Here is a 20,087-nt window from a genome sequence, read left to right as displayed (position 1 = left end):
TATGTGAAATACTAACAACACTACCACATACCTCTTCTGCTATGTACCTCAATATATTTGCAGAGGTGATCTTATCTTTACAGTCTCCCATCAACAAATGATTTCCATTTCTAATCATTAAGTCAAGGAATTTTATACCAGTCCCACTAAAGGTTGCTGATGTGTTTTAATTATACCAAAAGATGTATCATTTCTTACCATAAAACTTTTATGTAGAATATTAAACAAAAATACATTAAGAGCTCTCACCCCTTCAGAAAAAAATGACTAAATGCAATATTAACAATTACTTTTTAAGTATATATTATCTATAGGACTTAAAGTGCAAAGTGACATTAGATACAACACTTTCCTACAGACCAAATCTAAAGGGACTTGATTTTTGCATGTCATTTGAGTTGAAGAAAACTATTTGTATAATGAAACTTATTTTTAACATTAGGAACTTAGTGCTACAATGATAAAATTTTTTTCCTTGTAATATTTGATTTCAATAGGCCTACTGCATTCTTCAGTGTGGTTTTTATTTCATTTTGGGTCTCAAATGTTTTCCTATGGAAACAATGTTGATTTTATTATTAAAAGATGGGAAAATAACTTCAATTTATATACAGCTGCTTTACTTTATATCAAGCTTCTAAGAACATAATTTAAAATTAACATGAGGATAAACACTTTTGGTCTTTGTTGGAGCTACATAAAAGCCAAAGGAAGAAGCATAAGAAAGTATGCTTTCTTAGAAAGGGACATGCAAGAGATCCAACACAAATATAGCACTAGAGTTATAACTATTTAAAAGAATAAGTCCGTAAGTCTGACTTCTTAGTGTTCTTTCCCAACAGTCTTATTTGAACCTACACTGTATACTGTATTAAATTGAATTGGAGAAATGAGTTACTCTGTTTTACTATCATGGTGAGTGATGCTACCCATCTTTTTTATTTTTATTAAAAGAAAGTCAAAGTTTAAAGAAAGTTTACCACAGAAACTCTGGATTCATAATCATTGGAAATCTGGACACAAACTTCTTCAGCTCTTGCTTGACAAGCTCGTTCTACCACATCTTTCCATTGCTTTTGTATCACGGAACGCCAGCCTTTCCAGACTTTCTTCAATAAAGTTCTCTGGAAGTACTGGTCAGCTAGTTTACCTTCATAAATCTAAATGAAAGTAACATACAACCTCAAAAACAGAACAGACAGGTGAATATATTGGCCACAATAATAAAAATTATAACATTACACTATGGTAAGCAGTGTCCATATATTATCATTTAATCCCATGTGATCTTATTATTCTCATCTGCAGATAAGAAGACAAGCTTGGAGAGGTTAAGTCACCTGCCCAGGACACACAAGTAGAAATGGAACAGCCAACTTTGCATTATTCCAGAGCCTAAGCTCTTATCATTACATTATTGCTTCATGCAACTAGTCAAGTTAGGGGAAAAACAAAAAAAACAAAGGAAAGAAAATGAGTAACTTGCTATTTGCCATCTTGGTTATGACTCTGCACTAGGAGAACAACAGAGAGTGGCTGGAAGGCAGAAGGGTAGCAGCTATGGCTTCAGGTGGCACTGCTTTCTCTTCAGCGGGGTGGCCACCACCATAAGCAAGATTGATATAATTTACATATTTTGCCATCACATAATGTCAAACTGATCCAAATTAGGGAATATGCTTTACTTCTTTTATCAATGAATTTAAATTCTTTTGAAGTAGTTCTAATTTTCAGTTTTCTTAAAATTTGAAAAACTATTAAAAAAGTAATGGTAGCTTCAATTATTTTAGCTAACATTTAGACATAACATTCTCATATCACTTGAGAACTTACAAAAAATGGTATAAATACTCATTTTAAACAGCTCTTTTCAAAAGGACTAATGTAGATTTAGTTTATCGGGATTAATTAAAAAATGAAAGCACTAGAAAATATTCTTAAAGGAAAAATCCTATTCCATGATGGTGATGTTTCCCTTAAATATTAATCTCATGGGACTAAATGCACAGAGATCACTCCATGGCTCACATAATATGATAAAACCAAACCAAAGCAAACCATATATCTATCCCCTATACTCTGTCTTCTTTTGGGATATATGTATACACTCATACTTTTCCATTTTTATTATTAATAAGTAATAATTTATTATTCTGTCCCAGTTTAGTTACTTTGATATACTGATTCAGCTTTTACTTAGTTAAAAGATGTTCAAGTTTAATTTATATACAAACTAACAATAATTTTTAAAGAGCTGTACAGATATGGCTTTCTTTGATTTTCACTCTAAGGCAAGTGTACACAACAAATATTTACACAATTTTATAATGTATAAATAATACAGTATTGCCTCTTTTTGGAGAAGATGTATTCAGTCATTTCAGAAGCAGAAACAATATAGGAAGCATATAGTATGTTAAAAATTGTAAATTCTTCCTCCATATGATCACATCAGAGGTCAAATTTATTAAAGGAGTCTCATTACCAGGGTATTTGTAATTTAGGTACAATCTTTATTAACCTAGTATGAAGTAGGAAATGATATATCAATAGTTTTTATAAAATATAAAAGGTATTTTTTCCCAAACTATACCAAAATCAAATTCCTTTGAAATAAAAGCAACATTAAATTGTAAAATCATTTTCACTTATTAGAAAACAAATCTTTCTTTGACTTTAACAAGAGTTCTAACATGTTATCTTAAACCTTTTGAGTTCAGAAGTCTACTATCTGTCAGTTGTCTTTTTGTTTTTACACTTACATCCTGTCTGGATTTGACATGACCGATTTGCCAGTGAAAGAATGTTCTCATCAACTCTATCCTTTCCTTCTGCTTGCCTATGGCATGAGACAAGCTAGAAATCACCTGTAAGCAGCAATTAACCCAATTATTGTGGTGTTACAATAACAGCAATTGGTAAAGTTGTTTTCTCATATATCAAAAAATGCTAAAGAGAATACCTATGAATTCCCACATGAATATATTACACCAATGAATGAAGGGGAAGAGGAAATATGTATCTTGGTAATCATAAAAAAATGCACATATATGAAAATTAATATGATCATTGACATTTAATCCAAGAGAAACAACTATGCATTTGAAGGTCTGGCTACATATACAAAAAAGTCTTTATTCACTAGAGTTAAAGGCAGGGACCAGGTTTCAAATATCTTTCCAGTCTCAAAGTACCTTTAGTACCTTGGATTCAATGTTGCTCAAGAGCTGCTTAATGAATTTCTGAATTCAACAAACTCATAAAAGCAAATAATTAACAATTATACTTAGATGTACTTCTTTAGTAATATTATTCTTGTTCTATTTTTAAAATGATCTATGGAGTCTTTTAAATCTTAAGATATTTTCTCCTATGAAGAATTGAGTAACTAAAACATCTAAAACTGATCACATTAAAAAAAGATTTAGTAAATTTGGCACATTTACTGAGAGACATTTATTCTGGTTCTTCTCTAATTTTCAAAAGTGGAGGAGGACACATTTTAAGATACTGGTAATAGTCTATTTCTTAAGCTGTATGTGGCACATGGCTATTCACTTTATTCATTTCAAAAAGCTGGACATATGTACAGTCTTTGTGTGATGCTTTGAAATTAAAACCATTTAATTTAAAGTATTTAAAAACCATAGAGCATGGTTTTGAGACAATAGAAAAAATGAACAATATAGTACCTGTTTCAAAACAGTAAACTATGTAAAAATGTTCAACTTTATATTACAGTCTGCAACACCAAAAGAAATACATATATTAAAAAAAATCATTAGAACAGTGAGCACTGCACTTGCAGACAAGCAGCTAAGGTGTCTGCTGCCAAGTCTTTCTTCTCTGAAAGCCACCAGCCTCCTGGGGAGAGCCAGATTTATGGCCCATCTGTTTTGTGCAAGGCAACAGTGGGAGGCACAAATTTAGCACAGACCTGAACCTTACTCTCAAGTTGTTAAGCAACAGAAAGTGAAATAAAAGGTGCTCTCATCTTTATCAAAATGAAGAACAGACTTCATCAATGAATAAAGACATATCACAGATTGTGAGATACTTAAAATGACCCCTAATAGGATGGATTAAAATGTGGGTAATGCTGGTTCCCTCATATTCTCTTAAGGGCAGTTTGGAAGAAAAGATAGGGATGAAAAAAGCGAGCATTCCCACATTTACTCATTCTTAAAAATTCTTAAAAGTTTCTTAAAAAAAATCTTTAAAAATTCACTCTTAAAACATCAAGGTGCCAAAGTTACAGCAAAGATAAAATGACTTGACTGTGAACAGCAGGAATAAATCTTATTTCTATGCATCAATTTTTTTCCAGTTTCTAAATAGACCTTCCTTTTATGTCCTCATAGGACCAAAATAATCATTTCCTGGCATTTATTACCTCACAAGACATTTACCGAATGCTAGTTAAAAATAAATATAAACATGAAGACCTCATCTTTTCTCCCAATGGAGACTTCATAGGCTTTTTGCAGCTCCTTCAAGCTATTGATCTGATTGCACAGTTGTTTTAAATGTGCTGCATGTTTTTCTTTCTCTTTTTTCATTTCCATTCGGTGCCAGTCCATAAAATTAAGTCTCCATTTACTTAGTTCAGATATGATGTTTGTCTGAAAAATAAATACACTGACAGTTAAGTAGTTTGCTCCTTGATTCTGCTTCTTAAAATTACACAGAAGTTAATAAGTCTTTAAAAACTAGAATAAGCAATCAATGTTAAGAGCTATATTTAAAAATTACTAATGAATATGTTTAGAAGTTCAAGAGTCACAGTTCTTCTTAGTTCACAGTCACCATACTAAGGAGGTGAGTTGTTTCCTACTTTAAGTTGCCCTGTAGGAAATCTTGTCACTAAAAGAAATTCTAGGTCTCACTCACTAATAAACCAGTCCTTGTTTTAATTCAAGGGCTACATGCCTGTATTAAGATGCACCAGGAGAAACACAGATGCAGGAGCATGTGCTAAGCTGGGCTATAGAACTGGGAAGTTATTTAGACAGAGGTGGATAATGGGAACCATGGAACTTGACACTTATTCACCCAAATCATTTGCTACAAAGGCCACCTTCCAATAAATTGTTAAGTCTGATCCCTTTTTACCCTATGCACTTACATAAGTGAAAAGACCAAATAATCATGTTATTAAAAGACTGGATAACAATGTGATTAAGTGAACAGAGAACAATTTAAATGGTTGCTGGTATGCTACTCCAATGGGCTTACACCATGCTTAGAAACATGAAGCTACTCCATGGGGGAAAAATGGTAAAAACTATACTAAAAGATTATTTCTAGAATTTAAGATTCCAAATAACTGAAGCATAAATGTTTGAACTCTCATGACCATAATTTATCCATGTATGTGAATATTCAGTTTTCTCAAACTATGTTTCTGAAAAACTGTCACTTTCTCCATTATATTTTAAATAGCAAAAAAGTTGCCATTTCTGTCATACTTTTACTTAGAGGCCACTAACATTACCAAAAAAAAAAATCAATTATGAATTTATCAGTTATACACTATAGTTACTATGAGTGGCTATAAAATGAATACACATTGCTAAAATTGGATCTTGTGTTCCAAGTGCAAGGAGACATTTCCACTAGTCATAACCATGGCATGGTAAGGGTTCAACAGGTGTGTCCATCACACGTAGGCTGAGCCTTTTGAAACATCTGAGAAATCAGTGGAACGTGCAGAGCTGTTCTGCATAGCAACTATTTAAAACCTTGATATTCAAAGTATGGTTTCTGAGCCAGTAACATCACCTCAGTGTTAGAAATGCACAATCCTGGACCCTGATCGAGAGTGACCAAGAAGCTGCAGTTTAATAGGATTAGCAGGTAATCCTATTAAATATTGTGAAATACTGAGAAGCACAGATTTAAGACACTGGACTGATTTTCTCAGGAAACTAAAGATTTTTTTAAAAAACCTTTTAATTCAAAGAAAATAAGAATAAACAGTGGACTCGAATAAACTTGCTACAATATAATAAAACAATTGTAATCGAACAATTATACTACCTTAAGACTTGAACTCCAAAGATCAAGTATATTTTCCATCTTCTGAAGGCTTTCATCAGAAATAGGAAAATCGCCTACAACTATTCTGTGGACATCAGCATGAACAGAAGTAGACCCTGGTGAGGAAGAATCACCTAAAAGATTTGAACTGAAAAAATCCATGACCGGGTGAGAAGGCTTCCTTGGGGATGACACCGGTGATGACCCTAGAGTGACAGAAACGTTATAGTGGTCAAGTCAAACTGAAAATAACCCAAATTGGTAGGGAGTTATACTGGAAGGCTAGATGTCAGTTACCTATAGAGGCTGAGCCTGATAGGTAATTCTAGGTCTCACTCACTAATAAACCAGTCCTTGTTTTAATTCAAGGGCTACATGCCTGTATTAAGATGCACCAGGGGAAACACAGATGCAGGAGCATGTGCTAAGCTGGGCCATAGAACTGGGAAGTTACTTAGACAGAGGTGGATAATGGGAACCATGGATAAAAGAGAAATGACCTATCAGTGTATATAATCTGGATATATTAAATTTCAGTACTATCACTGATTTAGGACTGACCCTCATGAGATCTCTCCTATACTGCCCCCCCACCACAATGGCTTTTATTCCAAATAAGGATGCTTTATATATCCATGTCTAACCTGAGCTGAGAGTATTATCATCCAAAACATCATATCAACATAGTTTACTAAGTGCTCTCTATGTTCTTATAATGTTTTTATTATAATAAATATTTTATTATAAGGATTTGCTCTCATAATACATGCTACCCTGAGAAACAGATATTATCATCTCCATTTTACTGATGAGAAAACAGGGTTGGAAAGGGTTAAGTAACTGACCAAGGTCAGAGCGGTTGATATAGGTCACTATTACTTTATGTAAAACACTGGGATAGGTTTTAACACTACTAAAATTCAACACTATAAGTAGAAAGAGACTAGTAATTTTGTTTATCAAACACTTAGTTATAAGGCACCCTGTTAGCCTTCAACACATATGTGAGAAATATATACATCTATGTATATATAATACATACATCTATGTATATGTATATGTGTACATACATATAACTCCCATCCCCTGGAGGAGGCACAATGAGAGGCAGAGCCAGAAAAAAACTGGTATCTATCTTTAAAAAGCACAAAATAGAAAAGGTTACTATTTTTATCACACTTGTAGGTTTGAATTTGAGATTAGTCATCATCATTTCTCACATATCTCACTTGCATTGAGGGTCCTAATGACCAAGATTGAATGGCTTTCCTCTCTTCCTAACTACATGAGTCAAACAAAGATAAATCTGCTATAGAACTTAAAAGTTTCTTAGAAGTAATCAAGAATATTTTGCAAAAGGGAAAATCATTCCTGAGTATGTTTTACATATATCCACAAATAGTCAGTCACACTATGAAACGCTACCTACATGTTCTGCAGATAAAGAACTCAAAGAATAAAGCAGAATGACAAAGTAAGTGTTCTCTTTCATCAGATTTTACCACGTAGATCTGCACTCATGGGAGAAGCATTAGGCTCTGCTTTAAAAAAAACATATACTCAACTTTAAAAAAATAGAATCGTGCAATTTAAGAACTTGGCGGGTCCCTCAGCAATTACATTGCCCAAGACTTTTATTTACAAGGGAGAAAACTAAAGGATAGAGGCATTTCTTATACAATGGCTTAAATATTAAATAACATTGAATCACACCAAAAGAAAAGTGTTCTGCTTTTATTATTTTAATTATTTTGTGTGAAAGAAAAATTTTCAATTCGGTGCTTGTATACTTTTAAAACCTCTGTAACACTTAGTAATCTCTTTTCAACAACAAAAAAGCAGATGTCAGGCTGAACACACGACCACCAGTAGTATTCTACCAAAATCTAATAATTTTGTTTTAGTTGCATTTATTTTGATTACTGTGTTCTATTTGTAAGAAGTGTGTATTAGTTTTATGTTATAATCAGTAGTCACAGATATATGTTTTCCATTTAAAATGATTTTAAGCTAAGAATAAATATATCTAAAGAAAAACACAAAATGATAGAACAGGTGGTGTAAAGATAGGACAAAAATCATTAAGTTGATATACAAATGCCTAAAAGATGGGAAATAATGCATTGTTATATGAAAACATTTAATTTAGTCAAACTATCTGATGTTCCATTAAGTCTCTTGACTGTGAACAGTAGGAACAAATCTTATTTCTATGCATCAATTTTTTTCCAGTTTCTAAATAGACCTTCCTTTTATGTCCTCATAGGACCAAAATAATCATTTCCTGGCATTTATTACCTCACAAGACATTTACCGAATGCTAGTTAAAAATAAATATAAACATGAAGACCTCATCTTTTCTCCCAATGGAGACTTCATAGGCTTTTTGCAGCTCCTTCAAGCTATTGATCTGATTGCACAGTTGTTTTAAATGTGCTGCATGTTTTTCTTAAATCTGCTATAAGCAGTTTTAAGAAAGGATGTCACACACTATAATACATTAACATGCCTTAATTATACTATTTTGGAATCTTATGAAATTATTTTAAATAGTATTAACTAATTAGCAACAACAGCATTTAAAAATACTGCCAATAAGTAGTATGCCGAAATTATCCCTCTTACTACATACACAATATTCATCAAACCACAAAATGTTGTATATTAATAAAAACAAGCTAAGAAAACGTCATACCATCTGTCTTTGAGTGACTTGAAATATTTAAATCATATCCTTTTCCAACTTCCATTCTTGTTTCTTTTACTACAGGGCTATTTCCTGCTGAAAAGGAAGAGGTTTTTCTTTTAATTAAACCAAACCATTCTTACATAAAATGCCTAATCACACATACTTCATTTAAGAAGGTAGCAGTACATAAGTATGGTTTTAGAACAAGCAAAATACAGCACACTGGGGATCTAGGAATACCATGGCAAAGAACAAAAAGGAAGAGAAAACACCTAAGACTAGAAAAGGTCATATTGTATCATTATTAAGTTCAATTTCACCCACCAGTGTGGATGAAAAAGAATTCAGTCTACTATGGCATTCAACTCACTCTAAGAGAGGTAAGTGGATGGATGATATTAGAACTCAGAAAAGGTTGTGGCGCCTTACAACATCGTGTTTTTCCAGGGGCCTGCTGCTCTTCACTAGCTGCAATCAAACTAAAAGTGAGACTGGTGCCCCTGAAAGAGGGACTTTCTTCCTTCCACCTTAGGAACCTTTAGTCAGTACATGGAGAAAAGGAGAAAAGGAAACTGGGAAAAACTCAGAAGAATGACTGTGTCAGGGGCTTATATGTACTTTGTCAACTTGGGCACATCCTATTTACACCAAGCAGCAACAACATTAAGAGTAAAGAGAATGGGAGGATAAATTTAGGTAGTCCATTCCAACCAAGTCTTCGGGTGAATTCAGTCTTCAGTATCTAAATTCACGGAATGTTGCCTGCTTAGATCTCAAATCACTTTTGGAAAAGGCAGAGCACAAACGAATAAATACTGTCTTACACGCTAGAAAAGAGCAGCGTTCTTAAACCCCAAGTGTTGCCTTGAAAGTTTGGACAGTTATGGCCAGGAAAGGGCTCCGTGCTGCGTCTCCAGGAACAACAGTACTGCATCAACGGAAAAGGAAACCAGCTCCTGGCGACCACCTTAGGAGCGGCGGGGTGGAGGGAGAGCACAGCCGCCTGTTCCCGCTCCCAGGGGAGTGTCCAGCACTTTGGGTTTGTTCAGTAGGAAGGACCTGCGCGTTGAGACCCAGTGTAATCTAAACATAGTCAAGATCACCGATGGAGAGGTAATAAATCCCAGAGTGATATGTCTCGAAAATCAGTAAAATTTGGGAAGCAAATGTGCTGTGTGAAAGTCATAGTTTCAGTTAGTGTTTCAGCAGTAGAATAAACCTATGTACTTTAAGGTTCTGGCCTCATTTGTTGATCCAGTACAATAAGCCAAAGACTGAGGAACAGTGAGAGCTCCTAGAGGGAAAGGAACACCAGAGCCTAGCTGCTGCCTGCAGGAGCCCAGGAACCTGCTGGATCTGAAGAGGCTGTGTCATACGCTTTCAGGGAGGGATTCCCGGCATTATACCTCTTGTTGCTAACTGCCCATTGCCAGGGAGGACTTTCTGTGACCTTTGATGGGACACTTCACTTCTTTACAGGGAGTTTGGGATCTTGTGCATTACTGAATAAGGAACGGATAGGCAAAAGGAGCCTTATCCTCCTTTCCTTGCCCTTTCCTCGCCCTTTCCTCACCCATCCATACACATCCTGACTTGTGTCTCAATTAGCTCTCAATTCTGCCACTGACATAGTCCAAAGATGGGTTCACCTTTGTGGTGGCAATCCAAACTGTCCACTGTGCCCACGTGAACACTGACGACAAAGTCCTTGCACATGGTTCATGACCTTACGAGGTTCTGAGGGCTACTCTGGAGCACCTTTAATTTGGGGGCTTGGCATTTCATTTTCAAGGTAATCCTGGCATATGACCACTGGAGTAAGTACAGAGGTACAACATACTCCACTAAGAGGTATCCAGTGGTTACAGTATTGCTATATTATTTTTCATAAAAGTAACAATCAAATGAACTTCAGATAAAAATCCAACTAGCATATAAGAGCCAAGAACAACATATTAAAATGTAAATCGGATGATAGTGATGCATGCACATCATTGATTGAGAAGCATTTTCACAATGATAAGTTAATAGCATTAAAGGCTCAGTATCTTAAGAGACATCATGAAAAATATACATAACCTTGACTTTGAAGAATATCTTCCATTATAGCAGGAATTCTAACATCTGACACCACTTCTCCTTTAGAATGAGATGGCTGTGAAACACATGATTCAATATTTGGAGTCACTATAGCATAACGAAGCAGTTCTTCATACTCTTCCTAGGAGAAGCCAATAATAAGTAAGGTATTATGGCACTGCCACAGCGAGCATTCAGGCAAGGGAACAAGAAAGGCTAGTCAAAGATGTTTTCTACTTCAGTTTTCAAAACAGTCTTTCCACATAGAAAGGCATGTGCACTTTTTAAGGTTTTCATTTCTCATCATTTACTTACTCTATTGTGGTGAAGTAAGACTCTTAAAAGCAACAGTAAGAAATCCAACAAACACACCTATCTAAATTTCTTCTAATGATAGTGCCTTACAGCCCAGATTCCTTCAGCATGTCAGTCTGACAATGGGGACACAAAGATGACCTAGAGTAGTTCCCTGAAGCCAATCAATATATTCCACCTAGCAGAGCTCTCCCTCAACTGGCAGCACTGTTGCAGGTGGGGTAAGACATAGTTAGCCATTTCTCTGCTTTTCTGAAAGTTAGTTTTAAGATGCTGCTCCCTAAGGCTCCACAACAGGACAGCTGAGGGATGAAAAGTAGTTTGGGCTCTGGTCAACCATTGCCTCCACCCGCCCTACAACAATCCTGAGTCTCTTTTCACATGCAAAGAATATAAGAGAAATAATGGGAGAGAAAGAATAGTGGAGATAAAAAGAGAACATGAAAGCCAGTTTGTTCTATTTTCTTGCTGGCAACATAATGGCGAATGAGAAAGGAGTGATTTTAGTAAGGCAGGTCACAGAGTATAGAACTTACAAGGAGTATTCCTCAAGTTAAAAAAGAAATTGGAACTTCCTAACATAGATACTTAGATATTTGTTAAATCAAATAAAAAAAATGTTATCAGCAAAGTAAAAAATATACTGGAATTTAGTCTCCATTCACAAGGGGTTGTTCACTGATGGAACAAAAGATCCCTAATAGGAAGGAGCAGTTTTTGAGTCTTACAGCAGGGACCCAGAGAATTCTTTGCATTAAAAAAAAACTGGGGGAAAGGTTTCAAGAATATGAAATATCATTATTCTAAAGGGTTATTTTGTATTAATTTTTCCCTATAAAAAGTTTAGCTCAGGTATAGAAAAAATTCCATGATCACTTCCTTAGTCATAGCTGTCTTACTATCTGGATTCATCTTCAATATGAAGGTAGTAACTGATGCTCAAAATTAGCTTCCTTGAAGTGTTACAGTAAATACCTGCTGAACTGAATTAACAGAAATTCTGTCTCAATCAAAGAAAGAATTATCTTTAACAAGACCATTATAATATCGTATAGGTGTTTGAAAATTAGCAACCCTTACTTTTTCCCTATGGTTTTCTATGAGCAAGAATGTTTAAATGTCTACCATGCCTGGGTTTTCAGCCATGATTATGTCAGTTAGCTGAAGTGTTTTGGTGTTTCCCAAAGGAATAGATGTTCTAAAGTCAGAACTTCCTTATGTACTGTGTAAGCAGTCAATATCCAGGCATTTCAAATTAGTCTCCAAGAAGCCATTTCAGGGAATCCACAATGTTTTATTCAAATTTCATTTTTTAAGCTATATGACTTTTTACAAAACTTCAACAAATGGAGCATGCTCTATCAACTCTACTATATATACTAAATTTTAACAGGCCAGAAAACTATAAATCCTTAAAATTTTTTGTTGGTTGGAATAAAGCTGCTGATGTACATATGTCAAATTCTTGTAAATGTGTCATAGATTGGAAAGGTTATAGCTCTGCACAAGTTTATTTTTGTTTTAGATTCACACCTGCACCCATATACTTATGTAACTCTGCCAGTGAACACACACAACCATGACACATGTGAGCCACATCAATTACACAACACTCAAAGCCAAGCTCATCTGATGGGGTCAGTCTCTCCTTATGACACGAGTGATTAGCTGCCCAACGGCAAATCACTTCACACTATGTCACATGCTTATAGTACAAAGAGCTTTAGCCCTTATTCTAAGTTGGCATCTTTTGAGTACTTCTTGTGTAATTTTTTACAGTTTTGATAAAAAGTTTGAAGAGGCGATAGATTCTGTTGGCATTTCAACACTGAATCAAAAATTTTTTTATCAATTCCTTTTTATGCTTTGGATCAGTTTAATTGAAGATGAGATATGCTTTTAAAAACTACCATTTTCACCTGTTTAGGTTGAGAATGAGAATTTTGTTGTTATTATGTAATAACACAAATGAAATATAGAAGCAAATTGGACACTTAGGCTTATGAAACTGCACTGGCCTTCAATTATCCCCCAATTTAAAATGTATATTTATCAAGGCAGCCTCATGGTTCTTGCTGACTTTGAGAGAAGTAATGTCACAAAAGTGAATTTATAACATAAATATATACAATTGTAGTTCTCTTTTAATCTTTTCATATGGGAATTTGAAGTAAAATTGTTTGAAAAAAGGTTTAGCTGGTAGATCTTTTAAAGCTGCTAGTTTTTAGGCTAATTAAATGTGAAGGAATTATTTAGTTTCAGTTCAACCTTGATTTACATAGCTAAACAGGGTTACTTATATGCAGTAAATGTTAATTACAGCAAATACACATTTTTACAAATGTTAAGGGCTAGAGAGAAGAGAAATACAGGATATTCCAAAGAGAAGGCTATTAGATAACTCTATCATCCAAATTCCCTTCATATTACAATAGGGAATACCTTTGTTAGTGATGTCCCCCTCATGACAATAAACACAGGTCTGAGTTTTAAACTTACATTTTCTGACAGAAAATAAAAGTATTTCACATGATGGTTATCACTGAGGCAGAAGGCTCTTTTTGGAAAAAAAATCATTTAGAGTATCACAGATCCACTTAATTGTTATGTTGACAAAAATAACTATAATTCTTTAAAAAGATTTAAATATCTTTGTATTTTAAAATACACTTTGTGAACCATATCAGTGTTCCAGTTATTACAAGGAAAGGGAACTTCCAAATACTTTGAAAAATTCAGGCAATCCACAAGACAATTTACTGGTTTCTGTAAACTTGAATGCATAAGTCAGTCCTAATATGCTCACTAACAACATATATAAACTTTCAAGTGCAATAACTCTCTATGTTAGAGAAGGCTAACAGTCCAGCAGCATCTGTTTTCCCTTTATTTCTTTAAATTACTAAAACCCCAGGGTATGACCTGGGCAAATGGCCACCCAGTGACATTTCTCAGCCTCCCATGCAACAGGTGTGTCCAAGAGACCTGGTCTAATGGATTCGGATGGAAATGATGTGTACAAATTCAGGTCCTGTCCTTAATTAACAAGGACACTGCTTGCTTTCTACTCAGCTCTTCCTACGGGCTAGAGGTGGCACTGAGCTACCACCTCCAGACGCAAAACCAGTCAACACCTTAGCCAGGGCAGAGCAACAAGAGAGAAGAGACTGGGTCCTCAGATGAACTTAGGACCATGGATCAGCTCAGACTTTGAAGCTACTCATTTAAACCATTCTTACTTGGTTCCCATTAAAGCAGCCATACACCACCCCATTATACTTCCCAAATAGCCAAAGCAAACTTTTTATTTTGGCTAAGAACACATAAAAATGTGGATTTTACATGCATGTTTGTGTCCCCACAAAATTCATATGTTGAAATCCTAACCTTCCAGGGTGGCTATATTTGGAGATGGAGCCTCTAAGGAAGTAATTCTGGTTAAAAGAGGTCATAAGGGTGGGGTCCTGATGTGTCAGGATTAGTGTCCCTATAAGACAAGACAACAGAGAGCTCTCTCTCCCTCCCCAAGCACACACAGAGGAAAGGCCATGTGAGAAAGTAGTGTGAAGGTGGCCTAAGCCCGGAGAAGAGATCTCATAAAACTGACCCTGCCAGATGCTGATTTGGTACATCTAGCATTTAGAACTGTGAGAAAATTAATTTCTGTTGTTTTAGCCATGCAGTCTTTGGACTTTTGTTATAACAGCCCAAGCAAACAACCTTATAAGATAAGCAGTGGCTATCTTATATTTATATTTTGAGGCCAGTTAACTATTTAGAATCTCCTTCCTGTGGTGGCAATTATTACTAGGTTTAGCCAAATCAGCACTGCTCAGTCAGAGTTGGTTTATTACCATCCTCCACCCTGTAGAAAGGAAGGGGAAGTGGAAGTTAGTGGCTTTAACTTGTAGTGTTCCTACTCTGATCTCTGTTCTGGATCAGAAAAGGGGAAATAAAAAGATGCAAGAATGTTTCCAAGCCCCCACACCAACCACTGTGACTTAGAGGGGTGGTAAATAGGTGTATATTAATAGTATTCAATGTGCTATATATTTTTATCTTAAAGAAAGATTTAAAATATCAGTTGTTCAAACAACTATTTTAGTTTCATATATGTGATACAGGCCAAATGGGCTATTTTTCAGTTAAGGATCAAGATAAATAATGTTGTTTTTCTTCATTGTCAAAAATAACCTGTCTTAAGATAAACAAGAATCCTACAGTAACAACCAAAACTTGTAATTTTGCTCTCCCACAATAGTTGGACTGATATGACCCCAAAATATAGCTGACCCTGAAATATAGCTGAACCCATACATACCAGGTCAGGGCAACTGGCTGACAGTCTGGAGTTGTACGTAGAGGAAGTTATCAGTGAAAAGTACCATGGATGCTGCCCATTGGCGAGCATTTATCATCAGTTTTATGAAGCAGTCACATAACTGAGATAGTAACGAAAACTCTCATAAGAAATATATTGATTTAAGAAGGGCTTTGTATTAAATGTTTGGTATTTTACACATTTACTACATATATAAAGTATATAGTCATTTTATTTTTAACATGATTTTTGATATTTATATTTGAAATATTTCCAGTAATGGAATATGGGCAGATTTTCAACTGTAGTCAAGAATCAATAAGGTCATAAGATGAGGGTTACTAATAACCAGAATCTCAGTTGCGCTGACATTCTAAGCAGGTAACAAAATGATTTCTGGCATGTCTAGAAGAGCCTTCTTCCCCCTCTTAAATTCTACTCTACAGATTTAGTCATTTGATGTGAATCTTTGTCTCCTAACAAAAATGACAACTTGAGATCTTACAAGGTATTTTTATTTAGTATTAAAGGGTTGTGGACCCAACAATCGCATGTGTAGGGTTTTTTGTCCCCACCACTACTAAGTAGTTCTAACACACCAGTGTCCTACAATTCAACTCAGTTCAGGTACCATCCCTCAGAGACAGTATCAGATTCCACAGGTTAAGAGCTCAGCCCCACCCCTCCAACTTCAGAGGCAGGTCAGAAGCCTAGGTTATCACCTTTCTGACCAAAGGGCTATCAATTAGCGTTTCCAGGGACCCCCTAATCAGGTTTAATTTATTTGCTAGAGCGACTCACATAACTCAGAGAAACATTTTACTTAGTAGATTATCAGTTTAATGCAATACTGTAACTCAGGAAGAGTCCGGTGGAAGCAAAGCATAGGGCACGGTATAGGGAAGGGGTGCAGAGTTTCCATGCCTTCTCCTGGCATGCCAGTCACCCAGCACTTCCATGGCATCCACCAACCTTCTCATAATCCTCTCCCTTTGGATGTATGGTGGATTCATTAGGAAGGCACAACTGATTAAGTCATTGGCCATTCGTGCTTGAACTCAATCCCCAGCCCAGCTTTCCTCCCTGGAGGTGGAGGGTAGGAGTGGGATTGAAAGTTCCAACCAACCTTCTAATCACATGAGTGGCTCCAGGGGCAACTAGCCCCTATCCTTAGATGGGGTCCAAAAGTCACCTCATTAACATAATGAAAAGCACCTTTACCACTCTCATCACTGAGGCAACTCCAATGGTTTTGGGGGTTCTGTTCCAGAAATGGGGTTGAGGGCCAAATAGATATTTCTTATTATAAACCACAATATCACAAGTATAATGTGTTAATCAGATCTCTCTTGAAGGGAGTTTGGATAAGGCAGAGATGCCTTTCACCTTCAGCAGCAGCACAACGTGGACAAAGTACCATCCAAAGGGAAAGCAAGTATAAAACATCTGTCTTAATTTCAGACTACTCTTATCCTAATATATATTCACAGATATTTTTCCAATAGTTTCTCAATTTCTAATCTGTCATTTCAATTAAAGGAACACATTTGTTTTATAATATATTTTCCTCAAACTTTTCTCATACAGTGCCATTAACTTACTCTACTTAGGCATAAACAATGATCAGCTTTTCCCCTCTTCAGTGATATAACTATAAAACTCAAGATAAACCATGTCAGTATTCTCTCACTTAAAATCTACTCTGGAAATCTGAATCTATATTTTTGATGATAAAACATTTAGAAATAAAAGAAATTTAAAACAGTTCGTGTAAAAACCACACCTTCTGTAGTTAATTTGTCTGTCACTGTCCAGGTCCCAGGCAGCAGAATATGCTAAATGTTGTAGCAACAGGCACTAGAAGCTACAGTGGAACACTAGGGAATCTAGGACCCCAGAATGTCAGATGGTTTGACATTGTACTAATTTGCATTAAAGTGAAAGCAGCATTCATAAGAGATAGGTATGAGAAAATTTCAAGAAAAAATGTCTCTTGAGATTTTTAGCTTCTCCCTTCATTGTGTTGTTTGCAACCTTTGTACAAAGAGTGTTTGAAGAGTTCATCATTATTTTCTGAACAGTCAGAACAATGTAAGATATTTCCCAAAGTGCATAAAATAATTCCATAAGTTTGACATTGAAATTTGATATATATTATCCATTATATATGCATTGTAATTGTAAATGGCATGAATGAATGAAAAAATGTATTCCTACTTTTCCCTTATCACCTGCTGTTTAAAATAACTAAGACACGACAAATGTAGATGAGGATTCCTACCTGAAGATCTGAAGAGACAGAACTGCCTCGGTCGGCGTCACTTTGCATAACTGGAAGTGAGCATTTCTCCTCATCTGATGACATTCTGCACAAATACTATAAAAAAGTAGAAGCTAACTTTAGTTTTTTTCCTCAATATTTGAGCTAAATAAAATGTTTTATACATATATATAACAACATCCTAACCTGTAAACAATACTCATATGATATGTTAAAATCATTCAACATAGACAAAAACACTGGGCAAGAAAAAAGAATTAAAGACTCAACTCCCAACATTAGTGGGTTTATAATATAGTTAAGGAGATGAGACAAAAACATGAAAGGTTAAAGAGAAATGGAGGCTCCTCAGAAAAATAGGCAGTGGGGGCCTGCTGAGAACAACAGATTGTGATGACTGCTCTTCAACACTGTGACATCCTGGGTGCTGTGCACTTTCCTGTGAGATACTGAAGCAAGAGAATGAATAATTTGTGCAAATTTCCTGCTTGGGAAATTTCTCTTTTGGGAATATTATTTTAAGAAAAGCAAGACTATATGGAACAAGAGATTCTTATACATGCATAGAAAAATTGTTGAAAAATAAAAGTACTTTCAGTAATAAATAAGTAATTTAAATGACAAGTAGTGACTATTCCAACTATCTGAACAGAAGTCATAGTAAGACATTGGTGAGGAATTGAGATGAAGAAGCCATTGTCCTCAAGGGCTTTATGATCTGTAGGGAGTGCCAGACATGTACATAATATGAACAACTGATGAAAAAAGTGCTGCTAGACCCTGAAACAACAAAGGTACCAAGTAGAGGGGTAGGAGTAGCCTTTTGCATGGGGTGGGTTCACAAGGGTGTGAATGAAACTAGAGAAAGTTTTAATTGAGAACATGAACTAGGTGTTGAGACTGAAAGATGGAGAAAAGACACTGAACATGCTAGGCAGCAGAGCAGCATAAGCAAAGACACAGAGGCATGGACATGCATGCCAGGAACATAGGGAGTTTGTAAGTCTCGCACAAAGGGTGCAAAATTAGGCTTAAGGATGAAACAGGCAAGGTAAGGAACAGCTAGATCAAGAATACATCACGTTAAGGTTTGGTCTTTATTAGATAAGTTTTTTAAATGTTTTAAACAAGTGATAACCTGATCAGGCTTGTCTTTTAGATAAACCATCCAGCTTTCAGGATGGATTATAAAGGTGGGCTACTGAAGAGTGATCCACTGAGTCAACTGCTGTTGTCTAAGAGGTCAGTTGTTCCCTGGGCATTAATTGAGGAGATAAACAAGGACCTGACTATAGGAGGCAGCAATGGTAGGTGGAGGGTATAACTATGAGACAGCTGTGTTAAAGCAGAGGAAATGAGAGACCATGCTCAAAACTGGTTACAGGATCAAAGGGGGGAACTGGCAGTGGTTTCCAGATTCTGGCTGGGATAATGAGATTGATGACAGCGCCACTCACCAACGCGAGGGATGAGGGAAGTTGAACAGGTTGGGAGGAAGGACAATGGCTTCAATATCAGCTGTACTGGATGTGAGGGTGCTGTGAGGCACTGAGGTGAAGCTGCAGACATGCAGCGTATGGCACACACACTGTGCTGTGCATCACTCCGAGGACTGCCTTTCCCAATGGCTACAATGTGAATGGTGCCTCCTGGAGGTAAGTGGGTTGGTGACCCAGTTTGAGGCATCATCAACATAATGGCAAACATTCCCAGAGAGGTATAGGATCAGCTCACCTACAAAAAGGAGTGTGAAGAAGAGTTCTTATTCTGGGGTCCATACACCCAAATTATATGCAATATTTGTAGTATAAATACACATTTATTTTCTAGGAAGAGGATCCTTAGCTTCCAATATGTGTTCAGAGGGGACTATAACCCTGATAACGTTAAGGCACACTACAGTAGTGAGAAGCGGGTTAAATCCAGAGCCACTAACACTTAAAGGAGAAAAGAAGAGCCATCAAGAAGACTGAAAAGGACATTAAAGTGGTACAACTAGCAGAAAGAAGAGCATCACAAAAGCTTGAAGAAGGGACTAGTCAGTCAGATGCCAAAGAAAGACGAGAACTGGACAGAGTGTCTGAATATAGCAATCAGAAAGTTGCTGTACATTTGCTTGAGCAAATCAGGACATTTGCCTGAGCAGTTTCGATGGTAAGTAGAACAGGACTCCATCACAGGAGGCTGAAAAATAAATGAGAGATGAAGAACTTGAAGTAGAAGGGGCAGATACAGGGAAAAGTGCAATATTAGAATGGAAACGTAGGTCGGGGGTAGATTATGGAAAGGAAACTTCAACTTTATTCACTATTACTGTATTACTGCATATACACAAGATAAGTAAAGTAAATCTCAGCCTGACT

At 36.0% G+C, this 20,087-nt stretch overlaps 1 protein-coding gene across 3 annotated transcripts in view; it reads right to left on the bottom strand.

The window, feature by feature from the left end:
* The window catches only part of POC5 (POC5 centriolar protein), a 35,195-nt gene that overhangs the window by 13,944 nt on the left and 1,164 nt on the right, over positions 1-20,087 (bottom strand). For 2 of the 3 annotated variants that reach the window (XM_036886071.2, XM_036886072.2), the window contains exons 2-8: positions 17,725-17,820; positions 10,808-10,949; positions 8,735-8,821; positions 6,040-6,245; positions 4,446-4,622; positions 2,763-2,867; positions 981-1,160 (exon numbers count right to left, since the gene is read on the bottom strand). In XM_036886071.2, coding sequence (XP_036741966.2) covers positions 981-1,160; positions 2,763-2,867; positions 4,446-4,622; positions 6,040-6,245; positions 8,735-8,821; positions 10,808-10,949; positions 17,725-17,820 — 993 coding nt within the window. The remainder of the gene's footprint in view (positions 1-980; positions 1,161-2,762; positions 2,868-4,445; positions 4,623-6,039; positions 6,246-8,734; positions 8,822-10,807; positions 10,950-17,724; positions 17,821-20,087) is intronic. The other variant, XM_036886073.2, reaches the window with a different exon arrangement.

The sequence above is a fragment of the Manis pentadactyla genome, chromosome 2 (genome assembly GCF_030020395.1).
Source record: "Manis pentadactyla isolate mManPen7 chromosome 2, mManPen7.hap1, whole genome shotgun sequence".
In the NCBI taxonomy this organism is placed as follows: Eukaryota; Metazoa; Chordata; class Mammalia; order Pholidota; family Manidae; genus Manis; species Manis pentadactyla.
The sequence above is the reverse complement of the archived record's forward strand: the minus strand, read 5'-3'. Positions and strand labels throughout refer to the sequence as shown.